The 18,209-nt window shown below is 39.1% G+C and overlaps 1 protein-coding gene across 3 annotated transcripts; it reads right to left on the reverse strand.

Annotated features, from left to right (window-relative positions):
* Positions 1 to 620: 620 nt before the first annotated feature.
* LOC106089628 (TBC1 domain family member 19) lies at positions 621 to 17,903 on the reverse strand. 3 transcript variants are annotated; one of them, XM_013255535.2, is made up of 11 exons: positions 17,510 to 17,903; positions 17,222 to 17,380; positions 12,667 to 12,841; positions 12,496 to 12,595; positions 12,357 to 12,417; positions 6,240 to 6,431; positions 5,906 to 6,173; positions 5,647 to 5,756; positions 5,388 to 5,479; positions 5,241 to 5,322; positions 621 to 857 (listed from the first exon to the last, which is right to left on the reverse strand). In XM_013255535.2, the coding sequence occupies exons 1-11, from the start codon at positions 17,609 to 17,611 to the stop codon at positions 684 to 686; spliced, it is 1,515 nt and encodes a 504-aa protein (XP_013110989.1). In that variant the 5' UTR covers positions 17,612 to 17,903; the 3' UTR covers positions 621 to 683. The 3 variants fall into 3 exon arrangements, with proteins under 3 accessions (XP_013110989.1, XP_013110990.1, XP_013110991.2); XM_013255536.2 differs by having other exon boundaries at positions 12,502 to 12,595; positions 17,510 to 17,902; XM_013255537.2 differs by having other exon boundaries at positions 17,494 to 17,622.
* Between the last annotated feature and the right edge of the window lie 306 nt (positions 17,904 to 18,209).

Raw genomic sequence — 18,209 nt, forward strand, 5'->3', positions numbered from 1 at the left:
GTTTTTAACAAAAAAAAGCGCCAATCAGTTAATAACTAAATCCCAGATTTCAATAAGTCCAACTACAAAAAAAAAAAAAAATAATAAGACCATTCATTCCTCATTTAATTAAGCTAATCAAAAATCGAATGTCTAAAAAACTTTCGCTCTTTTGCAGATATATGAACAAAAAATCAAACAGACAACCAATGGAAATTATTTCCAAAATAATAGCCAGATTTTATTGAAAGGAAAAAAAAAGATTTTTAAGCATTTTATTGAATACAAATGATTTTTCCAAATCTGCAATATAAAATTTGAAGAACTTGCTGATCCTATTCCTTTCAGAAAGTTATACCATAATATAAATCCGCATATAAAAATCGTTTAATTGTTGTTGCTCTATATATATATGAAACAAAAAAAAAGATAAAAAAGAACCCCACTACAAATCAAAAACAAGTAAAAAAGAAAACTAAATCTCTCAAAAAAAGATATACAGTAATGAAATTTAGGTATTTATTGAAATTATTAAATGTGTATTTATTAAACGGAAATTTTGCGAATGGAAAGCCATAAAACGAAAATAAATAAATGAACATTATTATTCATAAATATACAAATAACTTGTTGTTTTATTTTTTCTAACAGGAATTTACAATACATAAAAAAATTTACTAATTTTATTTTTTTTTTATATTTTCCTAATCTCTACTTAAAGCCAATTGTATTAGGGGTAAGACTTGTATTGATGAAAGATCTGCCAGTATAGCTTCAATGTTGTCCAACGAATTCACTTGCATTAAACTCTCCTTTCGAAATGAAAGAATGATGATGGCGAAAATTGAGAGGATCTCCAGACTATCAAATCCTAGAATCTGTAAAAATGATGAAGAAAATACAGATTTTAAAGCAAAATATCAAGAAATGGCTGTAAAATGTGCGAATTAAAAAAAGTCTTTGCTGACAACCACCACTGCAGCGTCTGGATAGAATATTCAAACAAACAGGTAACGTAGTAGTAGTTGGTTGCTAAGCTAACACTGGCCAAACAGCGTAGGATCCAGTATAATTTTTGGATACTAACAAACTTTGTATCAGTGTATATCAATGGTAAAATTTGTAGATTTTTAGATGACTATTCACCTTCTAAAAACAATTTTGTGTCAATGCAAACCGCGGATCCGGTTCAAATGTTCCATTCGTATACTTTAAAAAAGCCTGCTGATAATAGCAAACACTGCCTGCTGACTGTTAGTAACTAATGTTGCTGCTATTACAACATCCTGAATAGCAACCGGGCTGCTGAAAAGTCTGTTGTTTGCTAAAAATGACTGCAGCTTACAACAGGTAAAAGCGTGCTTAGGTCGGCCTGGTCAAATCTTATATACCCTCTAACTTGGAGGTTTCAAAGGGTGATTTTTTTTAATTGATATAGAAAAGTTTTTCAAAACAAAAACACATAAAATTCAGAAAAAGTCATTAAATCTTTATTTAAATCGATAGTATGGTCCATGTAATTTAATGTTTGAAGATATTTTCATGCAAATGTTTACCGTGACTGCGCCTTAAAGGGTCCAACCGCTTAGTCTAATTTTGGCATACTTTTTTCCAATATTTCAGCCGGTGCGGTGTCTCACGAATAAATGCTTCAATGTTGTCAATATAGACATGACCTTTAACGTAGAAAAAATAGTCTATAGGCCTTAAATCACATGATCTAAGCGGCCAATTGACCGGTCCCGGACGTGAAATAAAATATTCACCGGACTCGCCTCTCAATAAGTCCATTGTTATGCGTGTTGTGTGGCATGTGGCACCGTCTTGTTCAAACCACAAGCCATGCAAGTTAAACTCTTGCATTTTGGGCAAAAACAAAATGGATATCATCTCACGATAGCGCTCACGATTCGCATCATCTTTGAAGAAGTACGGTCCAATGATGCCACCAGCCCATGAATCGCACCAAACTGTGACTTTTCTGGATGCATTGATAGCTTTTGCAATGCTTCTGGGTGATCTTCACTCCAAAATCAATGATCTTCATTCCAAAATCTTCTGTTAATTTACGTACCCATTGAGCCAAAAATGCGCTTCGTAGCTCAATGGAAGAAGCACACGATAAACTTTCTTAACAGAGCACACACTTTGATAATAAAATTCAATAATTTACAAGTGTTGTTCGTTTGTAAGACGATTCATGGTTAATTTATAGACCAAACTCAGGATGTTTGACAGTGAAACAAAACACGAAACGTGCATGAGGTGTTTAAAGAAGTGTTGCCAAAGAGATAATAGCTAAAAAATCACCCTTTATTAGATTATAGATTGATTCGGGCTATACTTGGTTTGTATGATGGAGACCATAGTAGAAGTCACTGTGCAAAAATTCATGGTAGATCAATGCAAATTTGCCCATGAATAATCCATTAAGGAACTGGGGCAAACTTCTCACAAATCAATGAGTGCTGTCCGATTCAATTTTAAGCTCAATAATTAGGGGACCTCCTTTTTATAGCCGAGTCCGAACGGCGTGCCGCAGAGCGACACCACTTTGGGGAGAAGCACCTCACAAATATCGCCAGCATTAGGAGAGGATAACCACCGCTGAAATTTTTTCTGATGTCACTGCCAGGATTCGAACCCAGGCGTTCAGCGTTATAGGTGGATTTACTAACCTCTTCGCTACGGTGGCCTCCAGGGTAGCTCTATAGGGGCTAAATAAGTAAAATCGGGAGATCGGTTTATATAGGAGCTATATCAGGTTATGAACCGATTCAGACCATATTTGACAAGTTGGTTGAAGTTCATAGTAGAAGTTGTGGAAAATTTCAGCCAAATCAAGAACTGCGCCCTCTTGGTTCTCAAAAAGTGCAATCAAGAGATCGGTTCATATGAGAGCTTTGTCAGGTTCTAGACAGATTCAGGTCATATTTGGCACGTACGTAAAAAATGCAAATTCATTTGCCCAGAAATATTCCATTAAGGAACAGGGGCAAACTTCTCACATTTCAATGTATGCTGTCCGATATAAGTTTAAGCTCAATGATGAGGGACCTTCATTTTATAGCCGAGTCCAAACGGCGCGCCGCAGTATGACACCTCTCTGGGAAGAAGTTTTCAAATGGAAAGGTAACTCACATATGTCGGCAGTAGTAAAAGGTGATAATCACCGCTGAAAATTTTGTATGATGTTCTCGCCAGGATGCGAACCCTGGCGTTCAGTATCATAGACCAATATGCTGACCTTTGCGCTACGATGACTTCTAACTTGACACGTATACAGGAGGTCATAAAAGAAGTCATAGTGCAAAATTTCAGCCAAATTGGATAATAATTGCACCGTCTAGGGGCTTAAGAAGTCAAATCGGAAGATCGGTTTATGTGGCAGTTATATCAAAATACGGTCCGGCTTTGCCCATGCATGTAGCATTGCTACTTTGAAAGTTAGCATGTCAAGACGATCATAAATGTTATTATTTCAATGAGTTACAAATGGAATGACGATGTTAGTATACCTTATATTCCTATTGTGGAAGGTTTTTAAAAAGAAAATGAGATAAATTGCCTTATCGCAGCCAGAAAAAATGCCTAAAATATTTAAAGCCGGTCGTAACAGGCAAACATAAACAAGAAAAAACGCAGATGATCCGTACTTATTAGACTATAAGAAGTCTTAAAAAATACCATGTTAACCTTATAAACCTGTTTGGACTATACTTGCACATAAAGCAAAACTTTAATTGCCAAATTTCATCCAAATCGGGTGGTAGTTGCGCCTTCTAGAGGTTCAATAATTCAAATGTGAAGATCGGTTTATATGACAGCTATATCAGGTTATGGTTGATTTAAACCATACTTAGCACGTTTGTTGGAAGTCATAACAAAACATTTTATGCCACATTTCAACCAAATCGGATAAGAATTGAACCCTCTGGAGGCTCAAGAAGTCAAGATCCCAGATCGGTTTATATGGCAGCTTGCGTCATACTTAGCACAGTAATTGGAAGTCATAACAGAACATCTCATGCAAAATTTCCATCAAATCGGATGAGAATTGCGCGCTCTATTGGCTCAAGAAATCAAGATCCAAGATCGGTTTATATGACAGCTATACCAGATTATGAACCGATTTGAATTATTCTTAACACAGTTGTTGGAAGTGATACCAAAACACCACGTGCAAAATTAAAGTCAAATCGGATAAGAATTGTGCCCCCTAAAAGCTGAAGAAGTCAAGACCTCAGATCGGTTTATATGGCAGCTATATCAGGTTATGCACCGACCTGGACCATACTCAGTACAGTTGTTGGAAGTGATACCAAAACGCTACGTGCAAAATTTCAGTCAAATCAGGTGAGAATTGCGTCCTCTAGAGGCTCAAAAAATCAAGACCCAAAATCGGTTAATATGTCAAATATAGTATCAAATATATTCTATGTCAAAACATGTACCGATTTGGCCCATTTACAATCCCAACTGACCTACACTAATAAAAAATATTTTTGCAAAATTTCACGCGGCTAGCTTTACTCCTTCGAAAGTTAGCGTGCTTTCGACAGACGGACGGACGAACAGACGGATTGACATGGCTAGATCGGCTTAAAATGACATGACGAGCAAGAATATATATACTTTGTGGGGTCTCAGATGCATATTTTGAGGTGTTACAAACATAATGACGAAATTAGTATACCCCCATTATATGGTGAAGGGTATAAAAACTCCTTGGAAAATACGTTTAGAAATCGTTTAAAACTCTTTAAGAACTGTTGGGAAAACAACCCTCAGAAGATCAGACAGAATTCGGTAAGATCTTATCAAAGAGTTCAGAATTTGTACAGAAATGTCTGACATCCTAATTTTGGTTCACCGGGAAGATACCTCCATCCGTTAAAAGTGACAACTACATTTTTTTTCAATCCTACTGTGCGTCATCAACATCCTAAGTAATGACACTTGGAACTTGGCCCCATCCAGTACAGGTCACGTGAAAACGCTTAGCTTTTGTTCCCTAGAGTTGAAACCATGTTCATTAGCCTTCGTCCATCCATACAGTCCAGGTCCATGATCCGCGTGGACAACGACTTTCCCCCTTTCCTCCTCAAAGGACCTAAGAATTCCATCGATTACTTTCTTGGTTTGCATGTTCTCAATTCACTAATCAGGGTAGCCTCTTCAGAGTATTTAACATGAAGGGTGATAGACTAATTCCTGTAATCTGCATAAATAACATGGGAATAAAATATATCTCTACTTACAAGATCCCATAGCACTAGCAGCTGATCTGGAGGTAAATGCCCACTAAAAGCTCGCATCAACCATTTAAAGACAACGCGTATGCTTAAAAAAAATTGACAAAAAATTCAAAATTCAAAGGAAAGATTCGTAAAGTTCTAAAAACTTACGGTTGTATTTGTAATTCGCGAAAATGTGACCATAGCTGCGGCTCATGTGTTTGTAACAATTTCTCAAAGAGCAGACATATGCTGACAATGCCCTTAGAAGACAAAAAATTAATACAATATTGTAAAACCTAGTTTGAAAGCAGTGATGGGCAAATTAACACATGTGCATATCATTTCTATGTCCATGGGCTTATGTGCAGTATTTTACGTATATCTACCCACCACTGTTCTTACTAGAGGCTTATTTAAATCTTTTTACCTGTGGATGTGTATTAATTGTGGTCAAACGATGACAATATCGTATATAAAAAGCTCGAAATGTGAAATACAAATTAATGGGAGAATCAAATAGATAACAAAATGGAGCAGCTGGAAAATAAAAAGTTACCATTTTTAATTGTCTTTATTAAAAATTATAGGTGAACTACAATATCATAACTCCCAAAGACAACACACCAACATCTTTTTTGTTTTTTTTTTATGTTGCGACTGTTCACCAATTTTTAAACTTCCCTTACCAAACATACATATCCCATGAAATGGCACCACACCCGAGGGAGGAGCTTCATAGTTTTTACCCTTTATCGGATAATGTTCGAACTGTATCATTTGAGCTATTTCAGTGTCTCGTGAGAAACACAACAACACCTGATATAGGACATCTTCAAAAACAAAATACTGATCATCATTGGAGGCTGTCAATTGAATGTCTTTGAAGACTAATTTATCCACAATGTGATCGGTGGACAAGACTGTGGCTTTTAGACGATTCCAGTGGTCAATGTCCTAAAAAAGCAGATGTAGGATCTCATTTAAGTGAATAGCATTCTCAAAACTGTGGTCATTACTTACAAAATTGTTAATATGACTGCCCAAAACATAAGACCATAAGGCACCCCTGTAGGGGGCTGGGGTATTGCCTTTTCTTAGCAGATGTTGACAAAGTGGTGCATGTTTTGATTCCAACACCCGCTGACATTGTAAATTCATGTCGGTAGAACCACCATATGATTCCGTACGCAGCAAGTCATTGTAATGATTTCTCTGAAAATTTCAATAAAAAAGAGTAATAAGCATCTGAAGAATCAAACGAGCATCTCTGACTTCCGCAGAAATGTACGTTAAATTAAGAGATGCTGTAGAAAAAAGTAAAGTCAACCGTGAGTCTGTCTGCATGTTTTGCGATCAGACAGTAATTAACTCTTCATGTTAGGCACAATGATTGACACATCTATTCTAGCCAGCGACAGCAAACCGCTTAATTTCTGCAAGTATGTATTGGGTGACATAAATTTGGAGTGTTCAGAACCCCCACTTTATGAGCATCTGCAGTTCGTTCCCCATTCGTCTTGATCCTGAAGACTTAACTTACATCGATTTCGAAATCTGACAAGAACAAATACTTAGGAGTGATCTTGGACAGGAAACTGAATTAGAAGTGTCACATTCAGGAGCGTATTGAGAAGGCTTGCAGTGGTTGGGTACTATGTAGACAGCCCGTAGGCACGAAATGGGGCCTGAATCTGAGGATACTTCACTGACTTTACAGAAGCGTGATGAGACCAAAACTTGCTTACGCCTCAGTAGTTTGATGGACTGCTATGGAGAAAAAGTGCGACATAAGGACCATACAACTGGTTCAGAGAACATGCTGTCTTGGCATAGGCGGAGCTATCTAGGACACTGGAGACTATTCTATATGTCCGACCCATTGACATACAGATTAAGTGTGAGGCAGCCACTGTGGCTATGAGACTTAAGGCGATAAGAGAATGGATTGAGGATGGGAACAGCTCATACCATCGCATTGTAATCGAGGCGACTTCAGGAAAACTGGAAGGAAGGGAAGAGGTTTCCCATCGGATACCTGAGACGAAACTTGAGGTCGAGTGCAAGGCACTGTTGCCAGCGGCACAGTCTTGGACTGACGGAACCCTAGTATTGCCGTCTGGATGATCATGCTACACAGATGGATCAAAGCTAGAGGACTGAGTGGGCCTGGGAGTTCCGTTGAGATCCCAGGGACTGAGATCTGTTTTAGACTGCCTGACCATAATACGGTCCTGCAGGTGGAGATCCGGCCGATCACGGAATGCATGAGGCGGTATGGTACTAATGCGAGTACGTCGAGTGTGAACATCTTTACGAACAGTAAAATTGCCATAAGGGCAATAACAACCAGGACGGTATGGTCACGAATAGTCTTGCAGTGTAAGAAGGAGATTAACTTCTTCTCTGAGGGTGACAAAATCCGCATCGTTTGGTCGCCGGGCCATAACGGAGTAAGGGGAAATGAAAGGGCAGACGATTTGGCGGTGAAGGCCAGAGGAGTACCGTCAATAAACTTGGTTAACTCGAAGCCTTTCGGTCGACGCAGTTCGAGTTAAGGGAATGTGCGACGAATGCGCATGCAACCCTGTGGAACAACAAAACGGTCGGTAGGACGGCGAAACTCCTATGGGGGGCCCAGATCGTCAAAAGACTAGGCTATTACTGAAAGAAAGTAAGAAGAAGGTCAGTAAGGCTATTGGTACCATAACGGTACACATAGGACTATGAGTTCACTTATGTAAAATCGGTGCGGCAAGTGATAGCATGTGTAGGGCATGTGGGGAAGATGAAAAGACGTTGGAGCATTTCCTTTGTCATGGCCCGGCTTTCTTGTCTAACAGATACGGCCATTTAGATAGGGACACAATGCCAGACATGAACCATCTAAGGTGCGTGGCATGGAAAACAATTAAGGATTTTGTATTTAGAGCGCACAACAAGCCGATTACTGGCTCAGGTGTATGTCCATGATGGCATGGGGCGAATTAATTCTAGTTCCCCTGGAGGTAGTTCCTATTCTAGCAAGCTCGTCTGCTCTACTATTTTGTGGGATATCTCTTTGGCCTGGCACACAGAACATGTGAATTTTGAGCGGTTCAGCCATCCAGTTGAGAGATCTGCTACTGTCAAGGGTGGTTTTTCAATTCGGAAATATGCTCCCCAGAGATTTAATGACTGCCTGGATATCTGAGAAGAGATTTGCCAATAGTCGTTATGACGTTATGTCATAGCCATTCCACCACATCTTTAATTGTAAGGACCTTCGCTTAGTGTGCATCAAGCGAAGGTCCTTACAATTAAAGATGCGGTGAAATGGCTATGACAGTGGTCGGGTAGCCTTATCGATATGACCATATGGAATTATCCAATATTTCACAGTAGAGGAGACAGTACACCCCACTGAGGAGTCTCTGGACTGACCCATATGTATAGTTTTGAGTATCCCTAGCCTACGTATCCCTTTGCCCCTGCTCATTAATGGAAAGTTCATTTGCAAATTTGCATTTTGCCTACTGTAATACGTCTTTAAGTAAGTCATTCATTAATAAACTTTCTTACGGTGATTTTGATGCCTACAGTTTCCAGCTTCTTTATAATTGACGTCTATTGAAATTTTTGAAAACACCCTGAATGTCAAGAAATGGTACCATTTTATATATCTTGACAGCGAGACAGCCTCCTATGTAGCCAAATAGGTACTAAAAGTTTATTCGAGTAGACTTTTTCTTGCCATAGGTGTGCTGTTGTTGGCCTTGAGATATGCACGAGCACTAGACATTGCCCATGCGCTTTCTGACTTCTGAATGAATCCTTTGCAGAATTCCAAACAGAATTTTCTTTGATCCAAATCACCCTGATACTGTTTTACCTCAGACTTATAGATGTTCCAGCACCGTGGTGGACTTGTGGTTTTTGCCTCACCAACAAGGTTGCCCAAAAAGTAATTGCGGATTTTGTAAAAGAAAGTAAATGCATTTTTAATAAAACTTAGAATGAACTTTAATCAAATATACTTTTTTTACACTTTTTTCTAAAGTTAGCTAAAAGTAACAGCTGATAACTGACAGAAGAAAGAATAAAATTACAGAGTCACAAGCTGTGAAAAAATTTGTCAACGCCGACTATATGAAAAATCCGCAATTACTTTTTGGGCAACCCAATATTTTCCAACATTTCCTTAGGTCACAATGGTGGTTACTGTTGGCGCCTTGGTTTAATCCTGCAATTTACAGACTTTAGCGAGTCGAGGGTTTCTTATAATCCTCCAAAGTGCCAACTACTTTTTTAGGTTCACTAGGAATGGCGCTGTGGAATTTATGCCGAATCTCTCGTCTTCTGTTTAACGGAAGTCGATTTATTTCCTCTTTTATAAATCTCTGGTTTTCCGTTTTCATTGATATCTGAACGTCTCATATTTTCGGTGATGTGCACTGGCAATAAGGTTTTTTCATCCTGCCGTTTCTACCAGCAGATTTAGTTTTGAAGTCGTGTGTCATATAGGCAGATTAAATAGAGCAAAAATTTTTGCTTGGCTGTTGGGAGTAATAGCAGAAATGATCCTTCAAAATTTCAGCCAAATCGGATATGAGAGGCTTAAGAGCATTATCGGGAAATCGGTTTGTATGGCAGCTATATGAGGCTATGGACCGATTAGAACATATTGGGTGTTGAATGTTGAAGCTCATAGGTGAAGTCAGTGTGGAAAATGTAAGCCAACTCGGATTATAATTGCGCTATCTGGGAACTCAAGAAATATAATCGGGAAGGTTATGTACGGATTTGAACCATATTTGGCGTGGATGTTGGCAGTCAAAGAAGAGGTCAATATGCAATTTAAGACAAGTCAGTTAATAATTGCACCCTGTAGGGACTTAACGAATTAACTTGGAGGAGATTAATTTAACGCCCACCGCTAAAAGTAGGAGTGTCATAGAAAATAAAGAATCCCAATTTTTCCAGCGTTGTTTTTTTGATGTTTTTGAAGGTCGCTACTTCAAAATTTAAGAGTACTAGCTGCTTCCTGAAATTTGTTGCCTCTTAGACCCGTACTTGGGCCCACTTTGCAGCGCTATTTTCTAAAACAAATTGCATTAAGTTCGGCCGAACTTTCGGCACCCACCACCATGGCTATATTTATTATCCTATTTCATTATAAATCTACTATATCCATATTATATCCAAACATAGGTCGATCTAAAATATATTTGGTTCAGTTGCCAAGAAACTTTATACATGTAACAGTTCCAAATTTCAGTGAAATCGGGTAAAAAATGCGGCTTTAAAAGCTTAAAACCCGAAATCTGCAGATTGGTTTAGATAGCTAAATATGGTTGGGCTAAATTTAAGTTGAATGTAGGCAGTCTTGAGCAGCTCACTGTTTCAAATTTCAAACAAATCCGAAAATCAGCTGTAGACCATTGGTCTATATGGCAGCAATAAACGTGGAAACGCCTCTAGGAGCTGGGCTAAGCATCCCAAGCAAAGTTTTAACCCCTCTCAGAATTTAAAAATGTTCATTGTTTTGGATAAAATTTGCTTATTTTATTGCTATTCAAGAGTTTTAGCCCCCCAGAAGGCTGAGCTAGCTTCGCTAATGTTAGTAGCTATATCTTAATATAGACGGATCATGACCATATTAGGGGCAGATGTCAGGAGTTTTGATTCAATTCATTATTCAATTTAAATCGGTTAATAAATGTTCCTATTATAGGCCTTAGAACCAAAATCGACTGATTGGTCTATATTGCAGCAGTATGTAAATATGGCCAAATATGGATCATTTTCGGGTCGGATGCTAATGAGCCCAATAAAGCCTACTGTTTCGAATTTCAACGAAGTTGGATAATATTGGGTTGCCTAAAAAGTAATTGCGGATTTTTTAAAAGAAAGTAAGTGCATTTTTAATAAAGCTTAGAATGAACTTTATAATTGCCATTTTGTTCGAAAACCTTTTGCCATCTTCCTGGCAAATTTATCTGCAAAAAACTGAACCAAGTGCGATTTTATAGCCTCATCATTGCCGAAAGTTTTAGCATTTAATCATCTCCAGTTATGATTCGTTTTAAAAACGGATCGAATTCATTGCGTTTAAGGTGCATATCACAAGCGTTGATTCGGTTTGTTAAATGAATTTCTTTCAATACATGTGGCACCCATATTAAAATTGACGCCAATCAAACAAATGTAAACAAAATTTCGCGCACTTTTTTTTCGGGCTTAAGACCCTTAATCGGCATTTCGGTCTATATGGCAGCTTTATGTGTATCCGGCGTATGCAATATTCTGATCGGATATCGGGGTACTTAGCACAACTCACTGTTTTAAATTTCAGTAAAATCGGACAAAAGCGATTTTCATGGGCTAAATCGACAGATAGGTCTATATGGCAGCTTTTTTCAAAAATAGTCCGAACTTAAGATGCATATAAAAGAAAAGCGATTCTGTGGAAAATTTCAACTAAATATCTAAATTTTTGAAGACAAAAGCGTGATTACAACTTATGGACAGATACACAAACATCGTTTAATCGTCTTAGAATTGTACAACGATCCGAAATGTACTGTGTAGGGTCGAAAATGGTTATTTCGATGTGTTGCAAACGAAATTACTAAATGAATATACTCCTTATCCAATGGTGGTGGGTATAACAATTAAATTTTTTTCAGAAAAATCGCGCAGTAATAAAAATTCTGAAGGGGACTTAAATCTGGCTATCAACTCGGGTAATGCCAAGGACAGCAGTACTATTTTCCACACTTCACAAATTTTCTTTTTATTTCAAAATATTTTCGTACATTTTTCTGATGCGGGTCGAAATTCTCAAGACCCTGGATGACTCCTACGAATTTTTTCCACCATATTCGTGTTTTACCAAAATTTCCGTTAATTTGAGTACCATATTGAAAATAATCAGTACAATTTCACTTGATGGGGAAGGTCCCGTTTAGAAGACCAGGCCCAGCCCCAAAAAAAGACATCATACTCGTGTTCCTGGGGTCATTATGCAAAAATTTTTTTTGCCCTTTTCACCGTAATCTGAACTTTTAACAAAGTAAGTGGATAAAAATGAGGTCTAAACATACATAATAAGGGTATACGGAGCGATAGTAAAGCAGTAATTTAATATTTTGTACTTACCAGCTCAAAGAGATTCTTTACTGGAAGCGATATATGTGAAAATTCCCATTTCGGCACCTGTCTAAAAAATTGAGGAAGCGAAACGTAAGAAGAGAAAAAATTTCTGTCATTAACTCATAATACAAAAAATAGCTATAACACAAACTCAGTATTTTCAACAGCTTTGGAAGGTCCTTTCAAAGACAGCAAAACATCCAAAATATCTTTAGGAGCATATACAGGTCTATAGTTGGCCAAATCTATAAAAAGCAAATAAAACCTTGATATTTTTTCATCAAACATATCTTAACTAATTTAAGTTCATTGTTACCGATTGTATAGTTGCTCAATTCATCCCATTTCGTCATGAGTTCATCTCGATCGGTAGCAACTCGTGGTTGACCCTGACTTGCCATTTTTAATTCCGAACACATGGCGTTTAAACTTTTCCGCACACGACGATCCCATTGTACACCGGCACGTTTTAGATAAGCCAAAGGATCATTCTGTAAAGGATATAGAACATGGAGAGATAAAAAAGGAAAAGAAAAGTATTTAATTTTTTAAAACGGTGACAATTTAGATAAATATAAAACATAAAACTTATAGAACATTAAATTAAGCGTAGGCTTCAGCATCATCTTCCCCGCATGCCCTACACATGCTATCACTTGCTGCACAGATTTTACATAAGTGAGCTCGTAGTCCTATGTGTCTCGTTATGATACCAAAAGCTATTCTGTCTTCCTTCTTACTTCGCTTCAGTAATAGCCTCGTCTTTTCACGATCTGGATGCCCCATAGGATTTTCGCCGTCCTATCGACCGTTTCGTTGTTCCACAATGTTGTATGCGCATTCATCGCCCACTCTCTTAACTCGGACTGCGTCGATCCGAAAGGCTTGGGGTTAACCAAGTTTATTGACGCCAGTCCTCTGGCCTTCACCGCCAAATCGTTTGCCCAGTCCCCTTACCCCCTTCGAGTTACTCCGTTATGGCCCGGCACCCAAACGATGCGGATTTTGCCATTCTCAGAAAAGGCGTTAATCTCCTTACACTGCAAGACTGTTCGTGACCTTACCGTCATGGTTGTTATTGCCCTTATGACAATTTTACTGTCGGTAAAGATGTTCACACTCGACGTCCTCGCGTTAGCACCACACCACCTCACGCATTCCGTGATCGTCCGAATCTCCACCTGCAGGATCGTATTATGGTCAGGCAGTCTAAAACAGATCTCAGTCCCTGGGTTCTCAATGTAGACCCCCACACCCACTTTGTCCTCTAGCTTTGATCCATCCGTGTAACATGATCTTCCATACTAGGGAATACTAGGGTTCCGTCAATCCAAGACTACGCCGATGACAGCAATGCTTCGCACTCAGGTATCCGATCGGAAACCTCTTCCCTTCCTTCCAGGTTTCCTATCGTCGCCTCGATTATACCGCGGTGGTATGAGCTTCTCCTATCCTCAATCCATTCTCCCATCGCCTTAAGTCTCATAGCCGCAGTGGCTGCATCACACTTAATCTGCATGTCAATGGGTCGGATATCTAGAATAGTCTCCAGTGCCCTAGTGGGCAAGGTCCTCATCGCTCCGCCTATGCTAAGACAACATGTTCTCTGAACCTGTTGTATGGTCCTTATGTTGCACTTTTCTCCATGTTAGTCCACCACTACTGAGGATAAGTAAATATTGCTCTAATCACGCTCCTGTAGAGCCAGTGGACTATCCTCGGATTCAGGACCCATTTCGAGCCTACGGCCCGTCTACATAGTGCCCAACATCTGTGAGCTTTCTCAGTACGCTCCTGAATGTGACACTTCCAATTCAGTTTCCTGTCCAAGATCACATCTAAGTATTTGACCTTGTCAGATATCTAAATCGTTCTATTGAGGAAACGTGGAGCGTTAAATTGGCCCACCTTCGTCTTCCTCGAGAACAGGCATATTTCAGTCTTCTCTGTGTTAACATTGAGACCTCTGGATCTAGCCAAGTCATATGCAAGACCCTTTCGGCCCTTCTGCATAGTTCGTTCGGATCCTTCTATCTATCTTCGATCTATATGACAGCTATATCTAAATACGGTCCGATCTGGACCCTCTTTGCGTTGGATGTAGGGAGTCTTAAAGCAGCTCACTGTTTCAAATTTTAGCAAATTGGATTATAAATGCGCCTTTTATGGTATTTAGACCCTAAAGCTGAAGAAAGGTCTCTGTGGCAGCTATATCTAAATATAGCCCGGTCTGGACCATTTTCGGGACAGATGTTGAGAGTCGGGTAATAAGTGCGCCTGTTATTAGCCTTAGACCCAAAATCGGCAGATCGGTCTATATGATGGATATATCGCAAATGGAACTCATTGTTCTGAGTTTCAACGAAATCCGGTAATAAACGCGGCTGTTATAGGACCATAAATCGGTATATTAGCCTATTAGGCAGCTATATGTAAATATGGTTCGATATACATCATATTCGGGTCAGATATCGAGGTCCTTAGTGCAACTCACTAATTTAAATTTCAATAAAATCGGAGAATACTCTTGAAGATCGGTTCGGCTGAAGATCGGTCTCTATAGCGGCTATATCTAAATATTGCCCAATCTGGACCATAATCGGGACAGATATTAGGAGTCAGATAATTAATGCGCCTCTTATCGGCCTAAGACCCAAAATCGGCAGATCGGTCTATATGACAGCAATATGCAAATATGTTCCGATCTGGACCATTTTTGGTTCGGATATCGGCGGGTCTAATTAAACTCACTGTTCTGAATTTCAACGAAATCCGGAAATAAATGCGGTTGTTATAGGCTTAAGACCCTAAATTGGCATACCGACATGAACCATATTAGGTCGGATGTCAAGGCCTCTAGTCCAAATCACTGTTTCCAGTTTCAGCAATATCAGAGAATAAATGCGCCTTTTATGGTATGTAAACCCTAAAGCAGATAATTTGTCACTATCTAAACATGTCCCGATCTGGACCATATTCATTACAGATGTTGGGAGTCTTGATACATCTCACTGTTCCAAGTTTCAGCAAAGTCAGGTGGTAAATGCGTCTGTTATAGGCCTAAGAGCCAAAATCGGTAGATCGGTCTATATGGCAGCTCTATCCAAATATGTTCCGATCTGGACCATTTTTGGTTCGGATGTCGGCAGACCAATTTCAGCGAAATCGGGTAATACATGAGCCTGTTATAGGCTTTAGACCCGAATTCGCCAGATCGGTCTATGGCAGTTATATCCAAATATATTGCGATGTGACCAATTCAAGAACTTAACCTGCGTTCAGAAGAAATACGAGTCAGTGCAAAATTTCAACTCAATATCTCAAGCATCTCGAGCAGCGCATAGCATCGCGGTATAATCGAGACGACGATAGCAAACCTGGAAGGAAGGGAAGAGGTTTCCGATCGGATACCTGAGATGACACTTGAGGTCAAGTTGCAAGGCACTGCTGCCAGCGGCACAGTCTTGGATTGACGGAACCCTAGTATTGCCGTCTGGAAGATCATGTTACACGGATGGATCAAAGCTGTCCCCTAGCTTGGCCGTGGGGGTCTACATTGAGAACCCAGGAACTGAAATCTGTTTTAGACTGCCTGTACGGCCGTAGGCTCGAAATGGGGCCTGAATTCGAGGAAAGACCACTGGCTCTACAGGAGCGTGATTAGACCAATACTTACTTATCCTCAGTAGTTTGGTGGACTGCCATGGAGAAAAATAGCAACATAATACGGTCCTGAAGGCGGAGATTCGGACGATAAGGGAATGCGTGAGGTGGTGTGGTACTAACGCGAGGACGTCGAAGTTCACACTTCTGTACGGGCAGTAAAATGCCCATAAGGGCAATAACAACCAGGAGGGTTAGGTCACGAACAGTTTTGCAGTTTAAGAAGGAGATTAACGCCTTCTCTGAGGAAGGCACAATCCACATCGTTTGGGTGCTGGGCCATAACGGAGTAAGGGGGAATGAAAGGACAGACGATCTGGCAATGAAGGCCAGAGCACTGTCGTCGATAAAATTGGTTAACCCGAAGCCTTTCGGGTCGACGCAGTCCGATTTAAGGGCGGGAGCGAAAAACGCGCATGTTACACTATGGAACAACGAAACGGTTGGTAGGACGGCGAAAATCCTATGGGGTGATCCGGATCGTGAGAGGATGAGGCCATTACTGAAAGGAAGCAAGAAGGAGGTCAGTATAGCTATTGGTATCATAACGGGGCACATAGGACTACGAGCGGGGAAGATGAAGAGACGTTGAAGCATTTCCTTTGTCATTGCCCGGTTTTCGCGTCCAACAGATACCGGCACTTAGGTGGAGACACAATATCAGACATGAACCAACTTAGGGGAGTGGTATGGAAAACAATTAAAGATTTTGTAAGTAGCACGGAATTCCTAACTTGAAATTTTCTTTTTCGAGGTTACTCTTTAGTTTTTAGAGTGCACAACAAGCCGATCACTGGGTTAGGTGTATGTCTATAGTGGCATGAGGCAGATTAATAGCTGCACCCTCTTTTCAACCTAACCCAACCATCTCAATTTTTAAAGACTGTAGAGTGATTACAACTGACGGACAGACACACGGATATCGCTAAATCGTCTAAGAATTTAAAAACGATTCGAAATATATATACTTTGTAGGTTCGAAAATGGATATTTCGATGTGTTACAAACGGAATAACTGAATATATCCCTTATCCTATGGTGGTGGATTAAATAACAGTTAATAGTCAATGAAGTGCTCTACTTTTAATATTTCGATTAGTTAAAAATTAAACAATTAAGTGCAAATTCCCAAGAGACACTATATTATCTTTCTCATACTACTTAAAGTTTCTTAAATTTCTATTTTATTTTGCTTGCAATATACTTACAATATTTATTTGTGATGGCTTCTCTTCTGGTTTTAGTTTGCTGCGCACCAAATGAAATATAATGTTACGTATTTCCGTTTCCAATCCAGCACTTTTAATGGCCTCTTCCAAGGTATTGCACATATCATTGCGATCCACAGCGGGGCTACAAACCAATTTCTAAAAATAAGACAATTTAAGAACATTTCATATCTCTCTCAATGCATACAACATAATTTTAGGGAAGATTGTGAGGTATTTTTTTCTAAATTTCCAAATAATTTTTTTTTAACCCAAATCCATTCAAACCTGCACATTTTCATACAATGGCTCATAGTTTTTCAAAGTCTTTATGGTATTGATGAGCTTGGCTGCCGTATGATGTATACTGGCATCCTGTAGTTCTTCCATTGTATTGCTTCACCTTTAGCCAGCAAAAGGGCAATGTTTACTTTTTAAGCCTACAAATTGATTGCAAACCAATGTGCTTTTGGGAATTTTAATGTTGTTTCCTGAATGATCGCTGCGCCATATGAAAGTGTCTTTCATTTAAATTTCCGCATTTTACAAAACAAACCGAACATTTATTGAATAATTGAATTTTAAAATTAGTATTGATGGATATTTCCTTTGGCCTAATAAATTTATTGAATTTTTTCTTGATTTAATTGAGTAATCATTACTTTTTGGAGAAGAAGAACTGATGTTTTGTTTATCGACTACTCACCTTTTCGTTACTGTGGGCAACGCATTGAGCAACAATTCTTGCATAGTTACAATGTGCTTCATGTTGTTTTGTTGTTGTTGGCAACAATATTTGAAAAACGGAGTGCAATGTGCATACTCGAAGTGTAACAAAACAAAAGCCGCTTAAATTTACTTATTTGATAACATAATTTTCCAAAAATTTTTGTTGAAGTATGACACAGGGCTGCGGAGTCGGAATCGAGCAATTCTCCGGGCTACTGCGTACAAAATAGACAAAAATGTTTCAAAAAATATATATTTA

This window comes from Stomoxys calcitrans, chromosome 3 (genome assembly GCF_963082655.1).
Source record: "Stomoxys calcitrans chromosome 3, idStoCalc2.1, whole genome shotgun sequence".
Lineage (NCBI taxonomy): Eukaryota > Metazoa > Arthropoda > Insecta > Diptera > Muscidae > Stomoxys > Stomoxys calcitrans.

Excerpts from the sequence above, each read along its gene's own strand:
- LOC106089628 (XM_013255535.2), bottom strand. The coding sequence starts at position 17,611 with ATGGAAGAACTACAGGATGCCAGTATACATCATACGGCAGCCAAGCTC. Across the intron at positions 6,432-12,356 it reads TAAAGAATCTCTTTGAGCTG|AGAAATCATTACAATGACTT; the intron begins GTAAGTACAAAA and ends TGAAATTTTCAG. Across the intron at positions 5,480-5,646 it reads CAATTAATACACATCCACAG|GGCATTGTCAGCATATGTCT; the intron begins GTAAAAAGATTT and ends TTGTCTTCTAAG.